The 22,723-nt window shown below is 40.6% G+C and overlaps 1 protein-coding gene across 7 annotated transcripts in view; it reads right to left on the bottom strand.

Annotated features, from left to right (window-relative positions):
* CADPS (calcium dependent secretion activator) overlaps positions 1–22,723 on the bottom strand; it is a 389,541-nt gene that overhangs the window by 16,735 nt on the left and 350,083 nt on the right. For all 7 annotated transcript variants that reach the window (XM_073350983.2, XM_078853539.1, XM_073350980.2 and 4 more), the window contains 2 exons: positions 17,862–17,894; positions 13,492–13,599 (listed from right to left, as the gene is read on the bottom strand). In XM_073350983.2, coding sequence (XP_073207084.1) covers positions 13,492–13,599; positions 17,862–17,894 — 141 coding nt within the window. The remainder of the gene's footprint in view (positions 1–13,491; positions 13,600–17,861; positions 17,895–22,723) is intronic.

The following is a 22,723-nucleotide window of genomic DNA, read 5'->3' on the forward strand; positions in this document are numbered from 1 at the left end:
GGCGGAACTGTGCCGTGCAGCTTATCTACATGCACCCACAGCAGCTGTCACTTTTGTCGAGCAAGTTAATCAAGCAAATGCCACCATATCCCACTTTCTATAAGGAACAACATGTTATAGACAGTAGTCTTGGGAGAGAGAGAGAGAGGGAGAGAGACTTTATTTTAACTTTGATTAGCTCAATTTTTTTCCCGTCTGTGTGTGTGTGTGTGTGTGTGTGTGTGTGTGCGTTTTCAACAAACTGCACAAGCCAACACTTTTGTCTTCACCCAGTACAAATATTTAATATTATTTTAAGTGTAATTTGCACTATTGGGAAGACTGGCCAGTTTTAATTAAATTTAAAGGATTTACGGACATGGTTAAAGAGAAATGGAAGCTTTTTGTGTGTGCTAATGCTTGTTGATAATAATATATTGATTGTCAATCTCTAAGCCAAAAAGATTAGTGTAGTAAATACGATTGTCTGAATGCCACAAGTGAAGTCCCTGCTTTTTCTTTGTACAGCAGCTTGAATCACTGGTCGTTATTTATACATTTTCTTTGATAAAACCAACTTGTGTGGCTGATTCTTTTTTTTTTAAACCCTGCCTCATTAAGTACATAATAGCATTTATGTGCGGGTCTTTCTGCTCTTTAGCCTTTCAAGCTTATGCTTATATTCCTTGATTACAACCAGGTTTCAAAACGTCTGATGTTCACAAACAATTGGAGATACACCAATATCGTACACATTAAATTCTCCACGACTATCACCACAGGCTATAAAATCACAGGCACTATCAAGAATGAACAGATAAATAGCGATCTTTCTGTTATACCACCATGGACCAGACAATAAGGGTATCTGATCTCTGAGTAACTAAATAGTCTACCGAGTACTTAAAAAGGCGGCTGCCTTTCTGTATACCACCATAGACCACACAATAACAAGGCATAACCAAAAGAGTATGCAGAGACAGCTGTCTTTCTATTATAAAACACATTATTTTATAGCTCACACTATTTTTTTATGTGTTGTTTCTTTCAAAATATAAAAGTTGATAACTGGCTTTTTTTCTGGCAACAAGTTGTGATTTGCTAGCTTACCTTCTAGTAGGGATTTCCGACTTGGTTACGTTCAGAAACAGAATGCACAATTCAGAAATACTTTGGGTACACGCCCTATTTAAGAAACTATAGAACAGCAAACAGTACCTTGCTCACAAGAGCGAGGACTTCAGTAAGTAAAGATTTTGCAGGATAGGGTCCTATATTAGTGGCAAATTTTCCTCTGGATAAGCAATATGCCTTCTATTATTTTTTGCTAACATTTAGCTCAGTAAGTGCTAAATGGTAGTGCTATGTTTTTATTTATTACCATTATATTGTTAAAGCACCATGCACATCTATGGTACAGCATAAGCAATAATAATAATGAACTTTGGTTTAAACAAGTGACTGACGTGCTTTGCTAAGACTACAGATTTACATTTCAGCAAAGATTTTTTTTTTAATAATACTATAATGATTTCACTGCATCTACATTTAGAATAGTTCCTACGACCCCGCTGCTCTGTAACTTCTGATTGTTTTTTCCCTGTATTATTCCTTGGCTGTGAAATCTCATTCACATTGAAAGCTTAACTATGTGGGCAGGGTATAAAGTCAAAGGGGCTTGATATTAAAATCATTTGTATTATTATTTAATAATACCACAGTGTCAGCCTTACATAATAGGATCAAGCCTCTACCCTGAACTATTAATCATTTGTCTAGGATGTAAATGGTGTTAAATTACATCATCTTTCTCAAAAGAAATCACAAAAACATTGTTTGAATAATGTAAACGGAATGCCTTAGACACAACAAGGAAGGAAATTCAGAGTGAAAGCTGAAACTCACACACAGTTGTGTTTAAGTAGGGCAGGCTTTTTGCAGTACATATGGTAGCTAAGATCACCCACTGTTTGAGGACCTCAGCAAGAGGGTGAGTTAAGGATGGAGTTTCACCCTTAACTGGGTTTAAGTTTGGTTTGAAGGGGGTCTCTTGCATATCGTTCCCGTCAGTGCTAACGGAAGGTCCATGTAGAACTTCCTGGTGTCTCTAGCAAATGGACTTGTTGATTGTAAATGTTCAGTGCAGTGTTTATGAGATTACACAAGCAACTCCCACTATTATTAATGGAAAAAGATGTCTCTAATCTGGGGGTTTTTTTGCTTTGTATTTTGTATGCATATATGGTCTCACACTTACGTTATAAATAAATCGTAAACATACGAATCATTTCATTCATAAAGAGCCTCTGCATTTAGGGCTCTGTGCTGCATACAATTAATTAACAATTAGAATACATTTTGTAGTACAACACCTAAGCACTCTGGGATGGGTTACAGCTCCTTAACTCCAAATTATACTGCCTCTGAAGCCATTCAGTTCCTTAACGTCATCCAAGCACGGATTTCAACAGAGTTTAAAAAAAGCCAACTGGAGGCATTAACTCCTGCACCTTCACCACCAAGCTGTTGTGTGACAGTTGTGAAAACAATCTGAGCTTTATATTTATTCACACAATTCGTAAACCATATAGTTTCCTCTACATTTCCAAATAGTTGCATAGGATTTAGCCACGCAAGTCCCATCTAGCTCAGCATCGTGAAGTCTCACCACCTGGGACTGTCATCTCCTTAGAGCCAGTAACGGAAGCAGTGACCAGTCTGAACAGGACTTGGGTGGGGGATGTCAAAGGAAAAAGCGACTTACTGTAGGAAGGGGCCGGTCACAGACTGAGAGTAGCCTAAGGTGGACTCATCTCTCTGTGCACTTCATAAGCATCCCCACATGGGCCAAACTGAGGAGATAACTGGCTAAACACCAGGTGATTAAACAATTAAGGTGATTCAGCTCCTCAGCTAAGGACAGGTGAAAGAGATACAGGAAGAGAAAGGGGAAAGAGGGGAAGGCCCGAAGGAAGGGCCAGAGCAGCCCAGGCTCTCATGGAGGGGAGATCTCCCCTCTTTCCCTCTGCACCTAGGGAGAAGGTCAAAGCCTTATGTGATGTGAGGACAAGGACTTGTATAGCCCATTGTACATAAAGCACACCGTGGTGAACCTATGCAGGAATGCGTGAGGACTGCTGGCAGTGAGGAGTCCAGAGTGAGGGAACCCCACCACATGACAGGGCCGGAGCCAAAGCTCACTGAAGTCAGTGGGATGACTCTGGTGAGTAAAGTTAAACCCACATGAGTTTGTAGGGACAGGGCCTGAGAAGGTGGCATTCTTCTGAGTTATGATGGAACCAATCACCTAGCCTGGTGTGGTTGTGCTGAAGAAGATGCTGTTTTTCTGATGACATGTAAAACTAAAGTCCTGGCCATTAAAGATTCATAACTCTTCTCCTGGCCAAAATCCATTGCCTGTAGGATTTGAAGGTGAGAAGAACGCAGTTGGAAACATGTTTAATTCTTAAAAAGAAGCCCGTGCAGAGGTGCAAAAGACATGGGGATCCAATACACTCACTTGTTGCAACCAGATGGCCTCAGACTCCAATATGCAACTGGCCAGACAGCCCTGGCTCCCTGCGGGTGGAGGGGTCTGCCAGTAGGGAGAGTTGCAGGATTTGGGTGTTAAAAAATAGCTTGTGGGTTGTCATTGAGGGAGTCATTACATCCAGGGAATAGCTGGAGCACCTATGTGTGTGTAGGGGGTCCTCTTGCATTACAAATGCTCATGGGTAACTCTACTCACACGTGTAGACCCACCAAAGTCAATGCTGGTTATCTACCCCAGTCAATAGGACTACTCGGATGAGTAAAGTGGTGCGTGTTTACAGGATCTGGCCCTAAACGTGGCCTGGGTGTACTGACATGCTTTGCTCTTGGGTACCTGTCCTTTCTCTTCCTCCCAAGCGGATACAACTGTGCAAAAATTCACAGTGCTTGTATCATGACATTTTATACACAAGTTATCATTGCCCCGAAGGATTTTGCCCCCCCCCACCCAAATTTTGCATTATTTGCAATTTTGATAAAATAATTTTTGCATAAAAAAGGTGAAATATAGATTGCAATACTGTTTTCTGCATTTGAAGTAGTCTCCACTTGTGTTTTTTAAATTTTTTTTGTAAAGAAAAGATGTTGACATTTTAAACCGAGGTTCCCATATAAAGAACCTGGTTAAACATAATAGCTACGTAACATTTTTGTAAAGAGCCCAGCCCTTTGTCAAAGCAATATAATACAATGACAGTATAATTGGATGTAATGTTGATTAATAAGATGCAATGTATGTCATACAATACTTTAATTGTACAGGGTTTTTTAGATTTTAACACTAGAACTGAATCAAAAGACGTCACAAACTGGAGTTGGGAACCTTTCATTGAGTTCTCTTGTATAGCCTGCACATGCCAGAAAGTGTAGTTAAAGGCTGCCTAGGTATTAACTGTGAACTGGAAAAGAGTGAATGGGGAGAAAAGGATCCCCTGTATCGTACATGGGACTTCAGGACAGAAAAAAGATATTTCTTTGCCAGCTCTTGGTAAGCATTTTTGTACGCTGATATCATAAGTGCAGGGTGAGGTTTAAAGGAATCTTGGGGAAAGAAAAAAACTGCCGACCAAGAGAAATGAAGTGGCCTATAACCGCTAATCTAACATGCACCACTGGCTCACTCGCTACCCTGAGAGCAATTGTGGGGGACTGGACTGCAGAGAGAAAAGGGAACGAGGCATGAAGAAGCTATTGGACAACAAACAATCCCCCGTTGTTAATGCAGCGGGCCCAATCCTCATCCCAGCAAACAGCGGGGGTATAAGATCCTGCTCCAAATGCCAGGGGAAGGCAGTGGACCACTCTGTGATGACAGCTGTTGCCTCAGCCCTGCAGCAGATCCTTCTCCTACTATCCCAGACAAACGTGCATGAGGTTAGGTCAACAGATCTGGATAGTCAAAGACCCACCTGCTGAGCTCCTGCTCTGGTTCTCCCCAGACTTGCCCTGGAAAAACCGACTCTGTGCTGCACATGGGAACTCTCTGTTCTCCATGTGTAGCTGTCCCACTGCATGCTGGGACTTCTATGCACACAAAGGAGTGGGGTGGAAAAAGGATTTGCCCAGTGGAATATGGGATTTAGGGGGAAAACGGAACTGTTCATTTTGCCACTGACTTATCTACAAAGCCTCAGATTCCAATGCTAAAATATTTTCTCACATATTTGAAGCTTATCAGAGTCCCCATCAGTCTTCTTTTCTCAAGACTAAACATGCCCAATTGTTTTAGCCTTTCCTCATAGGTCAGGTTTTCTAAACCTTTGATCGTTTTGGTTGCTCTTTTCTGGACTCTCTCCAATTTGTCCACATCTTCCCTAAAGTGTGGTGCCCAGAACTGGACACAGCTCTCCAGCTGAGCCTTACCAGGCCCAATACAGCAGGACAATTACCTCCCGTGTTTTACACACAACGCTCCTGCTATCTTCACACTTAAACTTTGACCTAGTTGTGCTTTCCTTATGCTCTCAAAATTTCAGTTGAAATCAGTGGGGCTTTTGAGGTAACAAGAAATGCAAGATTGAACACCTAGGTTCTCATTCTAGACTAACCACCAACTGGAAGCTCAAATTAGTTAAAAACAACTGTTAAATAAAAATAGACAAGCAGATCTCACAGTATCTTAAGGGCCAGATTTTCAAAGGTATTTAAAAGCAGTGGATAGGTGCTCTTGAAAATTCAACTGGGGCCTAAGGTGGCCAGCCACCTTACCCCTCGCAGTTGCCCCCAGCAATGGGAGTTAGGTACCCAGGCACTTTTGAAAATCTCACTATCTGCATAACTTTAATAATCTGGTCCTACGTGACTTGCATATATTGCACAGTGATAAATATGTACATACAGTTCTAATCCAACAATCTATGTTGGCTAAGCAGGAAAGACTATGTTGTTAAGCTAACTGACCTCTCATTTCAGAATTTAGGACAATTTGTCTTCTGTAATGCAACGTGACAATATTCCTTCCACAAAATGTACCTTGGATATTTTTTTAATGGCAAAATAAATAGTCTGTTGCTTCCATTCTGCCATAAAAAGAATATTCTTCAACACTAAAAAGCACTGTGCAGATCATGTTAGCAAGAGTATGCTGACCTTAAAGTAACAGAGCAATCAGTCTGACTTCTTAGAATGATTAATGGAACAATCTCCTCTGGAAAAGAAAACAAATTAACTGTCTTCACCAAATGTCTACTGAAACATTAAAAGCTGTTCTGATAAAGACATTTAGAAGGAAAAACTCTTAAACACATGTAAAATCCAGTGACAGATCTACGACTTATTTTATTAAGAGGCTCCCTAAAATAAATTAAGTGAAACCTACTTAAATGAATACTTCATGAAAGAATGAACCTGGTTAACGGAATACATTTATAAGGTAAGACCCTATTCCAGAACAAGTCCTCACTACCTTGGGCAGCTTGTGGGCAGGAATAGTAAGAAAATAGGTCTTCTCTTTCCTTTTCCCATGATTAATAAGCCTATTAAACACCTCTTGTCCTTTTTTAAAAACATGCTTTGCATATGAACTCCAAAAGATGAAGGGGTCAGCTGTGAAATAGCATGACCCTGCATGTGGGTTTGAAACATGCCTTTTTGTTGGGTAACTCCCCCCCCTCCTTGTTAATAAAGGAGGGTATACAATATTCTTCTTCCCCAAGGCAGCAATAACTGTATACAGATAATATTTTCCACCACAATGTACTTTACGGTTTTACTCAACCACCATGAAGCACAGTACCTGCAATCTGACTCTCCTTTCTTTGAGTAAAAAATTCAATTGACTTGACTTCAACTGATTCAAACATTATGCCTTCACTGAAAAAACAAGGGCTGCATTAAAAGTAACCCTTTTAAAGACATGCTTAATTTGTGCAGTATTTCCCAAGGCCAATTTGCTTTATTTTCTTCACTTCAAAATTGACTTTTTTTTTTTTTTTAAGACAAAAGCAGCTGAAGAAGGAACAGCATAGGGAGGCTGTCTCAGGATGGAAGTAGGGGAACTGGTGCCCCAGCGAGCAGTCTGGCTGTGCAGGAAGAAAAGTAGCTATTTTCTAAGGTTCAATCAGCTGCATTAGCTTCTTCTGTCGCTGTCAATATCACCTCTGCAAATTTCCATATAGTTAGGCACGTATCAGAGGGGTAGCCGGGTTAGTCTGTAGCCACAAAAACAACAAGGAGCCTTTAAGGTGCCGCCGGACTCCCCGCTGTTTTCACATATTTAGGAGTATACGAAGTGCTGGTTCAGCAGGGTGCTTGGGCACGTGCATAACTTGAAGCATATGAGGAGTCCCATGGACGTCAGTGCTAACTGCTGAACTGGGGTCCAATAGTAATTTGTGCCAAGGTTTCTTTTTTAAACTTCAGTGCTCCTTCAATTCCGACTTGTATTGACTTGGTACGTTTTACGTTCAAGAATCAATTCATATTTGGTATAACTGCATTTTAAAAATATGGGACCAAATCCTGTCTCATGCATCCTCAGGAGCTCAGAGCTCTCAGGAGCTGTGCTCCAGCTGGACTCATGGGCATGGATGTCTACTCCTGTTGCCATATCTACTTGGGATGCATTGCACAAAGCACTTTGCCAGTGGACAAGCCTGATCCCTGTATCAGAGATGATGGAGCTGAGGTGCAGGGAGCTGAGCTGACTTGGCTAAGATCACACCGGGACTCAATGGCAAGGCTGGGAATAGGACCCAGGTCTCTTGATCCCCATTCTGGGCCCCTATCCAGTGTACGGAGGTGGGGAAGGCAGCACCTCCCCTGATATTCCAGCATGAGGTGCTTTGGGATCTCCCTGGCAGAATGGCCCCATCTTGAAGAGCTGCGTCGGAGCCTCCAAATGCAGATGCTGGGTGCTGGGGTGACTGTCCCATCAAAGCTGAAGATCCTCTCCCCGACAGGCAACCATGGGAGTGACTGTCTTAATCTGCCCTCCCTCCCTAGCTTCCTCATCTACATCCCTCAAACCCACTGATTTCAATTTGCCTCTGTGTGTCAACATAAAAACACCCTAATTTTTCTTGCAAATACAAAGAGGCTTCCTGAAGGTATTTTAAACCACTCCTTTAACAACAAATATCCAGGCTATTACTGTCTGCACATAGAGTTCAGAGGCAGCTGAATGTATAATGTGACAGTAAAATGGTATTCAAGCCTTCTGCAAAAGTACAGAGCAGTTAGCACTGTAACTACGACTGCATCATCAGGACCATATCACTGCATGATTAAGTTCTTACCAGACTTTTCAGTAAGGGCAACCTTACTGATCTGATAACTGCCAAGGACAAGCCAAATACAGAGTCAATCTATGCACATTTAATCCCCAGAAGGCAGATTAAGTGTATAATTGACCCATATAATCCATGTATCATCTCCAGTCCAATGTTTTCTATGTCCGGTTTAGGCGGACATGAGGCCCATAAGAAAGCTATCAAAGACACATATTACCAGTGCAGTGGATTTCATCAAAGTTAGAGATGGCTTTTTAATCACTGATCTCAGAGACTGCCAAATTTAAGCAGATGAACTAGCACTAAGCACATCTGTTTTAATCCTTATCTTCTACTCAGGCTTGTGTCTTCAAGAAGTACATGGAGGAAAAAAATAAATTAATTTTTGTTTAGATCTTGCAATCTTAGGAGCTTCTCTTGATCATTTGATCTCTCATATCAAAAGCATGTTTTGGGGTTTTTTTTGGGTAAGATATTGAATTAATCATGAGAAAGAAAAAATACCATCTGCACTATTTATGGACTTCAGAGGTTTGCATCAATACCCTGAAATTCACAGGAACCATGGTTGCTTTCTCTACATTCAACAGCCTTTTGTACACTAGCTTTTGTACACTGTGACCAAAGACATCAGTATTTTGCCAGTTAGGCAAAAGCAAGGCTGGTGATTAGAATATCAATAGGTCCACCATATAGTTTTGTGATCAGATAGGTTCTGATTGGCTGGAAAATACATAAACTATGAGTGCGGATGTAAATCTGTAAACTATCATCCTGAAAGGCACTAAACTTTGTAGGCAAATCTCTCATTGGCCTCAGAGGGAATTCTGGCTGTGTAGGGGCCTGGTCCAAAGAGATGCTGAGTGCCCTCAGTTGAGAGGGCTCAGAACCACACAGGACTGGCCTCTAGGACTGCAAGATTAGTCCCCTTTTTTCAGGTCCATGACATACCTCAAGCCCATCTGGCCCATGCTTCCTATTTGAAACAATCAAATATGTCAAAAATTACCATTCAGAGACAAAATTGCAAACTATTACACTAAACTGAGATTGCAACCTCTTTTTTCAAAGCATCATACAATTTTTTAAACCACACAAACAGACAGAGACATGCACATAAACAAAGAGCGTGAACGCATGTCAATAAACCGTTCTTAAATTCTTCTCTTACTAGTTCTTTGTACCAGTGGGCCGTGTTACAGTATTGTAGCTTTAAAAAATATTGTATGCAGTGTAGTTGTAGCCGTGTCAGTCCCAGGATAACAGAGAGACAAGGCAGCTGGGGTAATATCTTTTACTGGATCAACTTCTGTTGGGGAGAGACGCAAACTTTCGAGCCACATAGAGCTCTTCTTGGTCCAATAAAAGATATTACCTCACCCTCCTTGTCTCCCTAAACAAATATTACCAGTTTAGTGGGGCAGGCCAAATAAATAAATCACGTTAATCTGCAGCAAATAAGCACCGTTTAAAAATAAAATAATAAAAAATCCTAGTTAGCTTTTGATTACCAGCAGAATTTCACAATCTGTTCCTTTAATGACCCAGATAATGCAGATATTAAAAATTAAGATGATGACTTTACTGCAGGGAAAAAACTGACTAATTTATAGAATAAAGGAGATTATCTTAATCTTGCCGTGTGCTCTACATTTTAATCTTCTGCAAGCACCAATATCCACCAAAGAGCACAGTTCTGCTATGCAAGTACTGACAGAATGAGCACTAAGAATATTACCTCAGCTATTGTCGGGAACATGGTATAACTAAACGTATCCAGCCTTTTTTAATGGTAGAAAACAAACAGAGCAAATAAATGGAAATACCAGGTGAGAAGAGGGAGGAACCAAAAAACCCCAGGTGCTACAAAAAAATAGAACATGTAATGGACCAAATTATGGGCTTGATTTTGCACCAGTCAAGTCAATGGGAGTTTTTCCAGTGACTTGCATGGAAGGAGGATCTATCCCTATATCCTTCTTGACAATCCTGAAATCCCACTGAAATCAATGGGGTCGCAGCACACATGTGACAAGGAAGATTTTGGCCTGGTCCCTACACATGGCAAGGGAGTTAACATGATACACTAAAAATGTAGGGCCAGATTCTCAGCTGGAATAAATAGGCGTAGCTGCATTAAGGTAAATTGAGCTATGTTTATTTATCCCAGTTGAGGCTGTGACATGCAAAATGTTAATTGATGTCTCTGTCCAGATTTCAAATTCTGATCGGACTCTGGCCTCACTCACACTGCTGCGACTCCACAGACCGCAAGAGTGTCACTCCTGAAATATACTGACACCATGAGAGCAGAATCAGCCCCCACATATTTTTAAAAGGATATTTCCATTTTATAATATAAATGTTGATTATTCATTCTCCATCTTTCTTAAAATTGTACCTGCTGGACCCAAAAAAACAGCCTTGACAAACCTGACAGTTTTATAGAAATCGATCACTGGGATTAACGAAGAAGATAAATAAAACTAGTTGGCCACAATGTTTAGTTCCATGAAATTAAGGGCTGAATACTTTAAGAATATTCTAGGTTTTATACACAACCAGGTTTGCTTTATTACTCATGCTTCAGAACAACGCAGTGAGCTAAAGCGGCCAAAGTCTGGCTGCATGGGCCTAACCGAGAGTAAAGCCTGGACCAAGATGTCTGTATACGAAAACAAAAGAAAAGAAAAAATATGGATGTGACGCTGCCCCCTTTAAAATCCATGGGCGTTTATCACCAACTTCCATAGGGTGGAGGTCCGGGCACACTTAGGAAAACTGACTGAAACAATCCAAAATGTTCACAACCTGATGCTGTGCTGCTAAAGTGTAGAAACCCAGCATGTGGAGAATTCAATGACAGATACTGCAACAAACCATTTCTAGGTGATGGAGATTTCTGTGAATTAACATTGAAGGGCCCCATCCTGAACCCCTTCACCACTGGGAACCATGCTATCCATCACCCAGCATTCACCACTGTGCCCAGTATTAAGGGTGTGCAGGATTGGGCCCCAATTTAATTGTTCTGCACTTACGAGTTCAGTCAGTGAGGTCACCACCTTGTCCTTTATCTTAGGGCTCAACTTGGGAAATATGCATTTCTTTCTGAAACCATTTTGCAACAGTGAGAGCTAAAACAGAGTTTTAAATAATTAAGATTGCTACCTTTGAAAGTCTAGTGCATTCTAATTCCATATACCTAAATAAAGGATCCACTCCTGTGCACCTTACTCATGTGAGGAGATACATTTGAGTGAGACACAGAGGAATGAGGTTAGCAGGATTTGGTCCCAGAACTGAATTGCTAACACATCAGAGCAAAAAGTGAATTGCTCTTCCACAATGCCTTGACAGCTGCACGCAGTTATGTAAAAATATATGTAGAAATGTAAATATTATAGGATTTATTACCATTAATACAATCCTTTATCATTTACCTGCCTAACAGGTTAGGAAAAGTATAGTTTATGAAAAATGTGTGTGTGTGTGTGTGGGGGGAAGATGAGGAGCAATTCTGTACTTTTGCCTTCTACAGGTTATTCTTATTTTTTTTTAATTGCTAATTTAACCACAATATGGTCTTATGATCCGAAGTATGATAATAAATACCCAGGTCAGTTATAGATTTTTAGAGTTTGAGCTAATGACACAAAGTTCTAAAAACCACACAACTGCAAATCTTAAGAAACTGATCAAAGGAAAGGCAACTAAGGCATTGAAAAGAACAATCCAGTTAATCTCTGAAAATTTACTGCTTTTGGAATAAAATTCAACATAGATATGCAATGCACTAGTGGACCTGCTGCAAAATAGAAGTGACTGTGTCCTTTTTTCAGTGCTTACTGGATGGGTGATTTATATCTCGCACTCTGTGCTTTACATTCTTTGAAGACTGAGCACGCATAGAGCATTAAGGAGTCACTAGTGTGCTTTATGCATGAATGAGGCATTCTCAGTGGATATGGGCCATGCTAGTAGATGTACACAGGAAGATTATTTGACTCTAATTCATGCCACTTGATATAATGTGATAAAACATTTGACATGAGAGATAAGTTCCATTTTAATCTGATAGGATATCAGTGAAAGAAAGAGTGGGAATTACAAAGTAAGAAGAGGTTTCTAAGGGAAAGGTAATGTGAAGAAAGAAGAATATCAAGTAAAGAAGGCGTTTGATTGGGGAAAAAAAAGCCTTCCCTACACACTGTGGAAGCAAATGAGTAAGTAAACAAAGCATATAAAGTTATTAAAATTCTAGAGCCAGAAGACTGAAGAATGAGTTGCTGAGAGGTGAAAGACAAGAAAGTTTGAATGTAAGCTGTTTCACACAGTCACAGAAATCAATATATAAACAAAGATCCTAGAAGAGACTGAAACACTAATGTTAAGTGCTTGCCATAAACATAAAACCTTCAGGGAACAATAGCTACAAGGACAGAAAGTGTGTCACACAACAAAAGCAACAGAGAGAGAGACAGGTACATCAGTTAACATGCATTCATATGTTGCATGTGAATAATAATAATAAATAAATAAATGTAAATGTAGGCTGCTGGGCATCAAGGTCAATGTTCTCTTTTACAGGTTATCAATTATTTGGCGCAGGGGGCGGAGTGGGAAGGGGACAAAACTCCCGAAAAATCTGTGTCCTTTTGACTAGAGCAACCATCCCATTTTCTCCAGGGAGACCATATTATAGCTTTTACATCTGGTGCACAACATAGTCCTTCTGAAGCATGAAAACACAGATTTTATCAGCTACCTTTTGGTTATTATTTTAAAATATAAAAATGTAGCAGAGTTCATTTTCAAGTTTTGAGTGCTGGGCAGTCAGAAACAATTAATTTAACATACCAAAGAGATGGTCCCCGACTAACACATCTGTCATAAAATTGCCTCGGATTTTAATGTTAAGAACAATGACCAAGATGTTCCTCTTATAGGAAGATTTCTCACAAACTTAACGTAGTAAGTATTGGCTTAAAAGATGCTGTTATCTTACAAACCACACACATAAAGACCAGGACACAGCAGATCAGAGTACAGAGTTAGAGCAGGCGGACAGCAGATAAGAGCCTTAGTCAGAAGGAAAGGAAAGATTTTTTGTTTTGTAATCTATAACCAATCAATTTTCTCAAAATGTGACTTATCCTCCTGTCTTATTTTGTCACATTTTGGGGGAGTCTCCTGCTTGGTTTCCAAGGAGGAGAAGGCATTTACTTACATCAAATAACCTTTCTATATACATCTCCTCATTGACCTTATCACGCAAGACATCCTGAGAGTGGCGAACAAATGTCACATAGGCATCAGCAACATCCATCCCCGGCTTCTGTATGGAAGAAAAGAAGAGAGAGAAAGAAAAACATAAACATCTTCATATAAGGCAGCTCCTTTATGTAATCCTGTTGCTGTTGTTTCTCTCCTCAAGCTCCCTGCTGTCCTTAAACTGTTGTTGTGCACCACACTCCCCGTGGATACCTACGGTACACTTGGGTGATACCACGGCTGGCTGCTCTGTATGCCGCAGAGCCAACGAGCCACTCTGTCTATGCAGCCTGTGCAGCACAAGATCATGCAAACACACTATCTCGCTTGCTTATTTTGCCTAGAGGGAAGCTACTCAGATGAATAAAGCCTTTCCTTGACACACTGATGCCAGGAAGTTCTCATGCTATGTTTGGTATTGTTGACCTAATTAATGAAACAACAAATCACGCGGGGGTTTTTCAGTGTCACCTTCTATATGCAAACCCTCTGTTCTATGAAGTTAGAAAGCTAACACCCAGCCCTAGTCTCTTGTTTCCTCTCCTAAGGTGCGAGAAGGTGTGCAGTAAGCAATGAACATTTTATTATTCACACCAAAATCACATTTCTTTGTTGTTTAGAACTTAGACTTTAGTTTGAACATAGACTTATATTTTAAAATAAACTAGTTAAATCATAAATCAGCTAATTTCCCAACATGTCTAAATCAGTGCTACATTTCTAGGATACTTATAGCTATAGCTATATCTGTACATATCGCCACATATATTCATTGGTTTTAAACCTTAACTTATAAGTACATTAGATTTGTGAAAGGCAGTGATACTTTTGATATTTTCTTTAAAGGAAGCTGCAACTGAAGTAGATGGAGAGGGACAAATATACTAAAAAACCCTTTGAATTCACACTGCTTGATATGTTGAAATCAAACTGATCTCAAAGGAAACCCATTAAAATACTGTAACATGAGTCATTACAAGACCTGCCACAGAACCTTAAATTTCCATGGCACATTGTAAGTTGGTTAATAACGAGTGTCATTAGTTTTCATTACTGTGATTTACCTCAGATCACAAAGTATCGGTTCTCTCTAAGATGTGATTGTCAGCCACTGTAAATTGAAGTTAGTTAACACTTCTGTGTAATTTCCAGGGTGAAAATGAGGACCGTTTGGAAAGCAGTGGGGAAGTAGTTTTTTAATATAAAGCAAACAATTATCAAGCAAAGGGCCAATGCTTGGCCCTTGGGATGCCAGTAACATTTCTTAACACCTACTGAAACAATGACAAGGTATTAATTTGAAAACCAGTGAGGACAACACAAATGCGGCAGTAGTCAAGTGTTATACTTTGAAGCAATGTTCAGCATGCTGATTGTGCCAGTTTCATGGTGGCACTAAAAGTGTTGCAGTTTTTTGATACAAAACAAGTTTCTGAAATTAGATGTAAGTGATGGCTTATCTGCTCAATAACAGGATATGTTCTCTTTTCCCAAAGAAGGAACCCATAATCAAATATGGTTTTCTCTGCACTTCACCTAGAGATACTGTGGCTCACTGCTACTGTGGATGCTGCTTTTGCTTACACTGGTGAAAAGGAAGGCTAACTCCATCTAAGTTAATGGGGTTCCACCAATATTAAACCTGTGTGTGAGTATAATCTGGCCCATATTAACTAAACGATGGATTCCCAGCTTCAGGACACATTGTGATACAAGTGGCAGCCTATATTCACAGAGAACTCTTCTCAAAAATACACAGTCTTTCTTTCAGTTAGATATTGTTCTTTGACATTTACATGCAGATATATTGTGTCATCTCATTTCACACACACAAAACGGTAGTATGTATCAGCTAAACATCTATGAATAAAGGGTTATTTTAAATCTATTTCCTTATGCCTCCTGAACAGCTCAGTCCTCTCCATGTGATGCTGGCTTTGCTATACAATCACACAAAATGCACATTAATGACAATGTTGTAAGAGGTGTTGTAGCTCTGATGTTTCTTTTCCATTCTCTACCTTGAAAACACAACTGGGCTGTTTGAACTCTTCAAGGAGCATTTTGCCCCTTAATTTTCTGATCTGGAAAGAGAAAGGCTCTTCATAGCTACCTTAATTACAGGTTGAAATATGGAATCCAGCACCATCTCGCTGTGGACAAATCTTAATCGGACCAGTTGTAATTATTACCACTTGTAATATTTAGTTGTAATATTTAGTGAGCGATCATAAAATTGAAACAAAACAGAGTCCAGGTAACACTCCCAAATATGTGGTCACACACGTGCACAAGTATATTGGTGGACGTGTGTGTAGAAGAGCTGATGGTGGGGTGTAGAGGTTTTATTTAAAATGAGGTAGGAGTGAACTGCTCACATAGGGTAAGCCATGAGCACTGTGCAAGGCATCCCAAAGGAATGCCAAGAAACCCTTGATACTATATGACATCATCGTTTATTTTACAGGAAAATCTATTTTGGAAATGTTTGAGAGTTATATACTATTTTACTGGGACTCTTTCTTGTAACCCTCCACCTCGGAATGCCATACTCACTGGCAGTCCAACTGGGCAGGGCTCTGAGGGAGTCCGACAGCCCCCTGAAAAGCTTTTCTGTATCTGAAGTCATAGCAGCTGAAACTGCCAAATGTGCCTCAGTAACTTAGAAGCCTAGACATTTTTAAGGTCAGACATCTCAAGCTCTTCTACATGCAGGTGACTGCTGAGTTCCACTGGGAGGCTAAAAGCTGCCCCTTCCCAGTGTTATAAATGGCCCACTTCTATTCCTCAAGGGCCATGAGACACCAAACTTTAAAGCCAGGACATTTTTATGCAGAGAAATGCTCTTACTTGCCTGGGACTGAATCTTGTCCATACTGGACCCAAGGCAGGTGTACTTTGGGAGGGGAATTCCACATCTGGGGTAAGGAGATGGAAACACTTCTCTGGGGTTACCTACACTTGGAGCTGGGGATGCGTTACTCACACTAGTTCTGATTGAGCTAGTGTGCTCAAACTAGAAGGCTGCTGCAGCAGCGCGAGAGGCAGGAGGGGCTAACTCCCCCAAGGGTGTGCCCACCAGAGACTCGAGGTGCGTATTTGGGGTGGCGAGCCATGGCTACATTTGGTTTTTAGTGCGCTAGCTTGAGCCATGCCCGTGTGAGTATGTCTCCTCGAGCTGGGAATCACACCCCCAGACATACCCTCAGCCAGGTTGATTTTTTAGAAGTGGCTATTTGAAGATTGAAGATCCTCAGAGGGTTGGAATGTTAGAGTAAGACCCTAGGTGCACAACAAATTTATCACATTACTCTGCAATTTATCGCATGGGTATCACCTCCATAGTAAGAGGTGTGTGTCACACACACACTGAAGTAACCCTGTCTAGCTAACCTGGCATGTTTTCAAGGCCACTTGTACATTTCATTGATTTCTGTGGAGTTATGTTAGTTTACACTGGTGTGGCTGAGTGCAGAATTTGGATTGATGTATTTAAGTCTAAACTTGTTTTTATTTGTAAATACTCAGCATAAAGTCTGTCTGTAAATGTAACCTCATTTACCAGTAGTAATCCCTAACTCCAACTAGCATTCATATACTGCACTTAAACTCAATTTAAATGTAAATTTCTGGCAACCTAAGCACTGTATCTAAGATCTCGAAGGGCTTTCTTCCTTATGTGTTAAGCTCTAATTAGAGGAGCCAATGTACAATTTTTCTTTAACAACTGTAAACGTGAGCAAATTTGGTTATTTTTTATTTTCAACAACACTGTTTCCCATATACACACACTGATAACTTACCACCATTTCCCTATACTTAAAACAAAAAGCATTTTCTGAAAGTGTAAAATATACCAGCAATTAGAAGAATAAAAATAAAACAGGCTAGCATGTGTGCTAGATATGTTTTGGCTCAGCTCTAACACGTTCTAGACTTTTCTCTCTGAAATTACACTCTATTTTATATATGCAAATTTCAATGAAAAAAACGATAGAACATAAAAAGATTACAGAATGCACTGTTATTTTTTGTAGTGACCCAAGTTCCTTGTGTAAATACGGTACCTATCTGATACTATGTGAAGTCCATTAGTTACGTATCCCTGCCTAGTTGCAGATCTCCATAGGATAAATGTTTAATATTGACACCAGCTACCGCAGGTCCTCCTTTCAGCTCAAGTGTTAGAATCCTCTGCTTATCACTCTGAAAGTCCTGGGGTCAATAGCAGCTGACAACCCACATTGAGGGGTTGTTACATGTGCAGTCAAACCAAACCACAATGCAAATTATTAAGACAGAAGGCAATGTTTAAATTGTGCTTACAGGTACATCGACGTATTTGGAAGCCGCCTTCACCTGTAAAGGAAAAAAACTAGACTTCAGACTAATGTTGATGTTTAATACATACAATAATATCTACAGATAACATTAGTACAACTTGATGCTGATTGAAAAATTGATGCTAAAGCAATATATTTCCTGTTTCAAAGAGGTGGTTTAAAAAGAAAAACCCAAGAGGGGTGGCTTTACTGTCGCTAAGGCACAAATTGCAGCAGATGATGGTGTGGGAGTTTTCCTTCTCCTTTTTCTCCATGAGCAGGGGGAAGTACAGGGATTCTGGAAAAGGCCTACAGAAATGTAGATACTTCATTATTTCTCTGGGGGCTTAATGCTGCCAATAAGCAGGGCCTTGTTCCCAACTCTCATGCCACATGAGTCAGATTTTAATCTATGTGGCTAAGGCAGGTATCCTCAGCTGCACAACTCCTAGGTCACTGAGGAGGTTGTACCCAGACAAGCGGAGTGGGGGTGTGGAGCTGGGGCACACACAGGAGTCCTGGAGGCTGGCTGGCTAACGTGACTGGAAATAGGACAGGGGAATGTATTTTTGTGAACAGTTTTTGGGAGGAATGGATGGCCCAAGGGATTGGCAGTGGAATCAGTGCAAACCTAGTAGCCAAAAGTTGTTACCACAGCATGACAACTTGATGGCCTCATTCCAGTTCAACGTAAACAACTGTCCACATCCTAAGGAAATCCAAGACCACTGGAGCCCTTGCTGGCAGATCCAGCCCTGCCAGCCAAGGCATGCAAATACTCTCCATCCAATACAGCACTGAGGCATGTGGATGAGGAGGCCCAGGCAAGCCTGCACTGTGACTGCCCTCGGCACACAGACAGAGGAGTTCAGAGCTGACAAGCTGGGACTAAGCTCATGCAAAAGTTTAAGTTACATTTAAATTAGGGCTGCCAATTAATCACAGTTAGCTCCCGCAATTAACTCAAAAAATTAATTGCAATTAATCACACTGTTAAACAATAGAATACCAATGAAATTTATTAAATATTTTTGGATATTGATTTCTATTACAACACAGAATACAAAGTGTACAGGACTCACTTTATATTGTTATTTTTATTACAAATATTTGCACTGTAAAATGATAAACAAAAGAACTCCTATTTTTCAATTCACCTCATAGAAGTACTGTAGTGCAATCTCTTTATCATGAAATTGCAACTTACAAATGTAGATTTTTTGTGTTACACAACTGCACTCAAAACAAAACAATGTAAAACTTTAGAGCCTACAGTCCACTCAGTCCTACTTCTTGTTCAGCCAATTGCCAAGACAAACAAGTTTGTTTACATTTACAGGAGATGCTGCTGCCTGCTTCTTATTTACAATGTCACCTGAAAGTGAGAACAGGCGTTGGCATGGCACTTTTGTAACACTGCAAGGTATTTATGTGCCAGACATGCTAAAGATTCATATGCCCCTCCATGCTTCGGCCACCATTCCATGCTTCCATGCTGATGATGCTCGTTAAAAAATAATGCGCTAATTACATTTGTAACTGAACTCCTTGGGGGAGAACTGTTTGTCTTCGGCTCTGTTTTACCCACATTCTGCATATATTTCATGTTATAGCCATCTCGGATGATGACCCAGCACATGTTTGTTTTAAGAACACTTTCACAGCAGACTTGATAAAACGCAAAGAAGATACCAATGTGAGATTTCTAAAAATAGCTACAGCACTCGACCCAAGGTTTAAGAATCTGAAGTGCCTTCCAAAATCTGAGAGGGACGAGGTGTGGCGCATGCTTTCAGAAGTCTAAAAAGAGCAACACTCAGAAGCGGAAACTATAGAACCCGAACCACCAAAAAAAGAAAATCAACCTTCTGCTGGTGGCATCTGACTCAGATGATGAAAATGAACATGCATCGGTCTGCCCTGCTTTGGATCGTTATTGAGCAGAACCCTTCATCAGCATGGACACATGTCCTGTGGAATGGTGGTTGAAGATGGAGGGACATATGAATGTTTAGCGCATCTGGCATATAAATATCTTGTGATGCCAGCTACAACAGTGGCATGCAAATGCCTGTTCTCACTTTCAGGTGACACTGTAAACAAGAAGCAGGCAGCATTATCTCCTGCAAATTGTAACCAAGTTTGTGTGTCTGAGTGATTGACTGAAGCAGAATTGCATGGACTTGTAGGCTCTAAAGTTTTATTTTACAATGTTTTATTTTACAATGCAAAGTTATTTTTTGTACATAATTCTACATTTGTAAGTTCAACTTTCATGATAAAGAGATTGCACTACAGTACTTGTAATGGGGGAATTGAAAAATACTCTTTGTTTTGTTTTTACAGGGAAAATATTTGTAATAAAAAATAAATATAAATGAGCACCGTACACTTTGTATTCTGTGTTGTAACTGAAATCAATATATTTGAAAATGTAGAAAAACATTCACAAACCGTATTCTATTATTGTTTAACAATGTGATTAATCATGATTAATTTTTTTAATCACTTGACAGCCCTAATTTAAATTAAAATTTAATGAAAAACATAGTGGCAGAAACTGACAATCCCACCACAAGTAGCTTCAATGTGTGCAGCTTCCATTTCAACAGCTTCTGCCTCAGAGATTTTGCAATCAGTTCCAGGAAAGAAGAGCTGTCGGAGTATGAAAAACGCTGAGGGAAAAGCTAAATATAAGTGAACAATAATGCATCTTTCTATCGGAACTCACACAATCCTTAGCCCCTCTCTGGGAGTGGGGGATGATGTTTATCCTTTACTTGGCTTTTTTAACCAGCTTGCATGACAAATGGCAGGGATGGCTTTTCCATTTGTAGAGCACGATGCAAGAGTAGGGTCCCAAGCTGCTGAAGGGGGCACCCATGTTTTTCCACTCTGCTTTTGCTGCTGGTGTCTGGATGGGGAGATCTTTTTTCTTCCTCTCAACTGGCCCTGACATTGAAGAGGATTACAGGGCAAATCCATAGGTTGCAGAGCGTGTGTAGTCTGGGGACAGCCCTAAAGGTTATGATCAAGGCGCATTCCTGCCTTTCAGGATGCCAACAGTCCATTGGATAATTTTCTTATGTTCTCCTCTTCAAAGCTCACATTTAAAGATCATGTTGACAATCTGGAGGCTGTGGTACGTTTCCAGATATCTGACAATTACAAGACCCAAAACACTTGCTACTTCTCTGCTGCCCTTCATAATACATAACGTGTAAGCCTGTATGTCAGCCATAGCTGGCAAAGGATACAAGAGCTCCATGAGTTTCAGGTTCAACTTTTCAACCTGAGCAATTCCAAGCTGGATAGAGAGAGACCCTCTTACAACCGTATCATAAGGGAAGGCTCACAGCTGAGATCTTCCATGAAGCTTATGCTTTTAATTAGGATAAGCACGGGCTCACCATCCTTGTTTGGGTGTAAAAGCTCACCTGCTTTTTAAATATTTCTAAAGCTACCATTAAAACAGCCTAAATATAACACGCACACAGTTGCATCTTGGGATGAATAAATTATGTGTCCTGAATGAGGGGCTGACTGTATGTGTGAGACAGAATGTGTGAGTGGGTGGATGTATTTGTATGGAGTGTGTGAGGTGCGTGTGTGTGAAAAATTAAGCAAAACGAGGCGATACAAAAGACCAGAGCAGTGGTGACTGCTGAGGGTAACATTTCAAGCATTTTCAGCACTGAGACACCCAAACTGGGGTGAAAGAACAGGGGCAAGCCCTGGATATTTTAAAAACCCCACTAGTGGGCCTGGAACTACCTGGGTACAATTATAAGGACACAAAAAGCCAGCCCACCAGATCTCAAAATGGGCACAAGAGTCACCTGCAGTCCTTTTAAAAGTTTAAAATGACAAGTGAAACAGCTCTAGCTGTACCAGTGGGTTCGATGCAGGAATTACTGAGTGAGGTTCTCTGGCCTGCATCGTCCAGGAGGCTCCGAATGGATGTGCGGAATGAGCCCTTCTGGCTTTAAGGACTGAAACTCATAAAAAGAAATGCCAGAAGTGACAAGACACGGAACTACAGCAAAAATAAATGGTTCGGTCTCTCTGTGGTATTGACATGGCCTGCCGCACTTCACAATCTTCAGTGTATTCATCCTCACCACCCCCTGCGGAGATAGGATGGTGCTACAGTCCCCACTGGTCAACCAATGAGCTGGCTCCAGCACCGCGGGTGGCAATGGAAGCTTTGCCATTGACTTGGACAGATGAAGGAGCCGACTGGAGCCTGAGCTGCCGCATAGCTATTTTCAGCACAGCAGTGCTAGCCCGACTTTGCCGACCTGGGTTCGATGGCTCAGGGCTGCGGGCTGTGTAGACGTACCCAAAGGGAGTCTCCCATTGACCAGGGACTTGAACCTGGTTGTCTTAAATCTTGGACTAGCATCTAATCATGGGACCATCCTTCCTCCCCAAGGAAAGATGTAATGAAAATAATTCAGTCTTCCTTCCACAATCTCCCCTCCACCCAGAAAAAGCTAAGTCTTTTTTTTTTTTTTTTAAAAAACAAAGTGAATAATGACTTGTTTTTCTCTAAAGTAAGATTTGGCTACATTTAGTGAAGTTTCCAAACAACCAGACGGCGTGCGAATTTTGCTAGGCTGCAGTTTTTCAGAAATGTGATTTTTCCCTGAAATGTCTCAGTTTACCATAAAAATTTGTGAAGAACAAAGATGAGATCTTTTCCATCTCCCCCTTGGGCAATATACGCTCTTTAGTTTTAATTAACATCGCTGTAATTCTTTGCTGCTCAATGAAAGAGGCCATCCAGAGTAAACACCTGCCATTGCTTGTGACTCAGTGGAACGTCACAGACAGATGCCCATCAAACGACTGGGCTGCCGACAC

The sequence above is a fragment of the Lepidochelys kempii genome, chromosome 7 (assembly GCF_965140285.1).
Source record: "Lepidochelys kempii isolate rLepKem1 chromosome 7, rLepKem1.hap1, whole genome shotgun sequence".
NCBI classification, from domain to species: Eukaryota; Metazoa; Chordata; order Testudines; family Cheloniidae; genus Lepidochelys; species Lepidochelys kempii.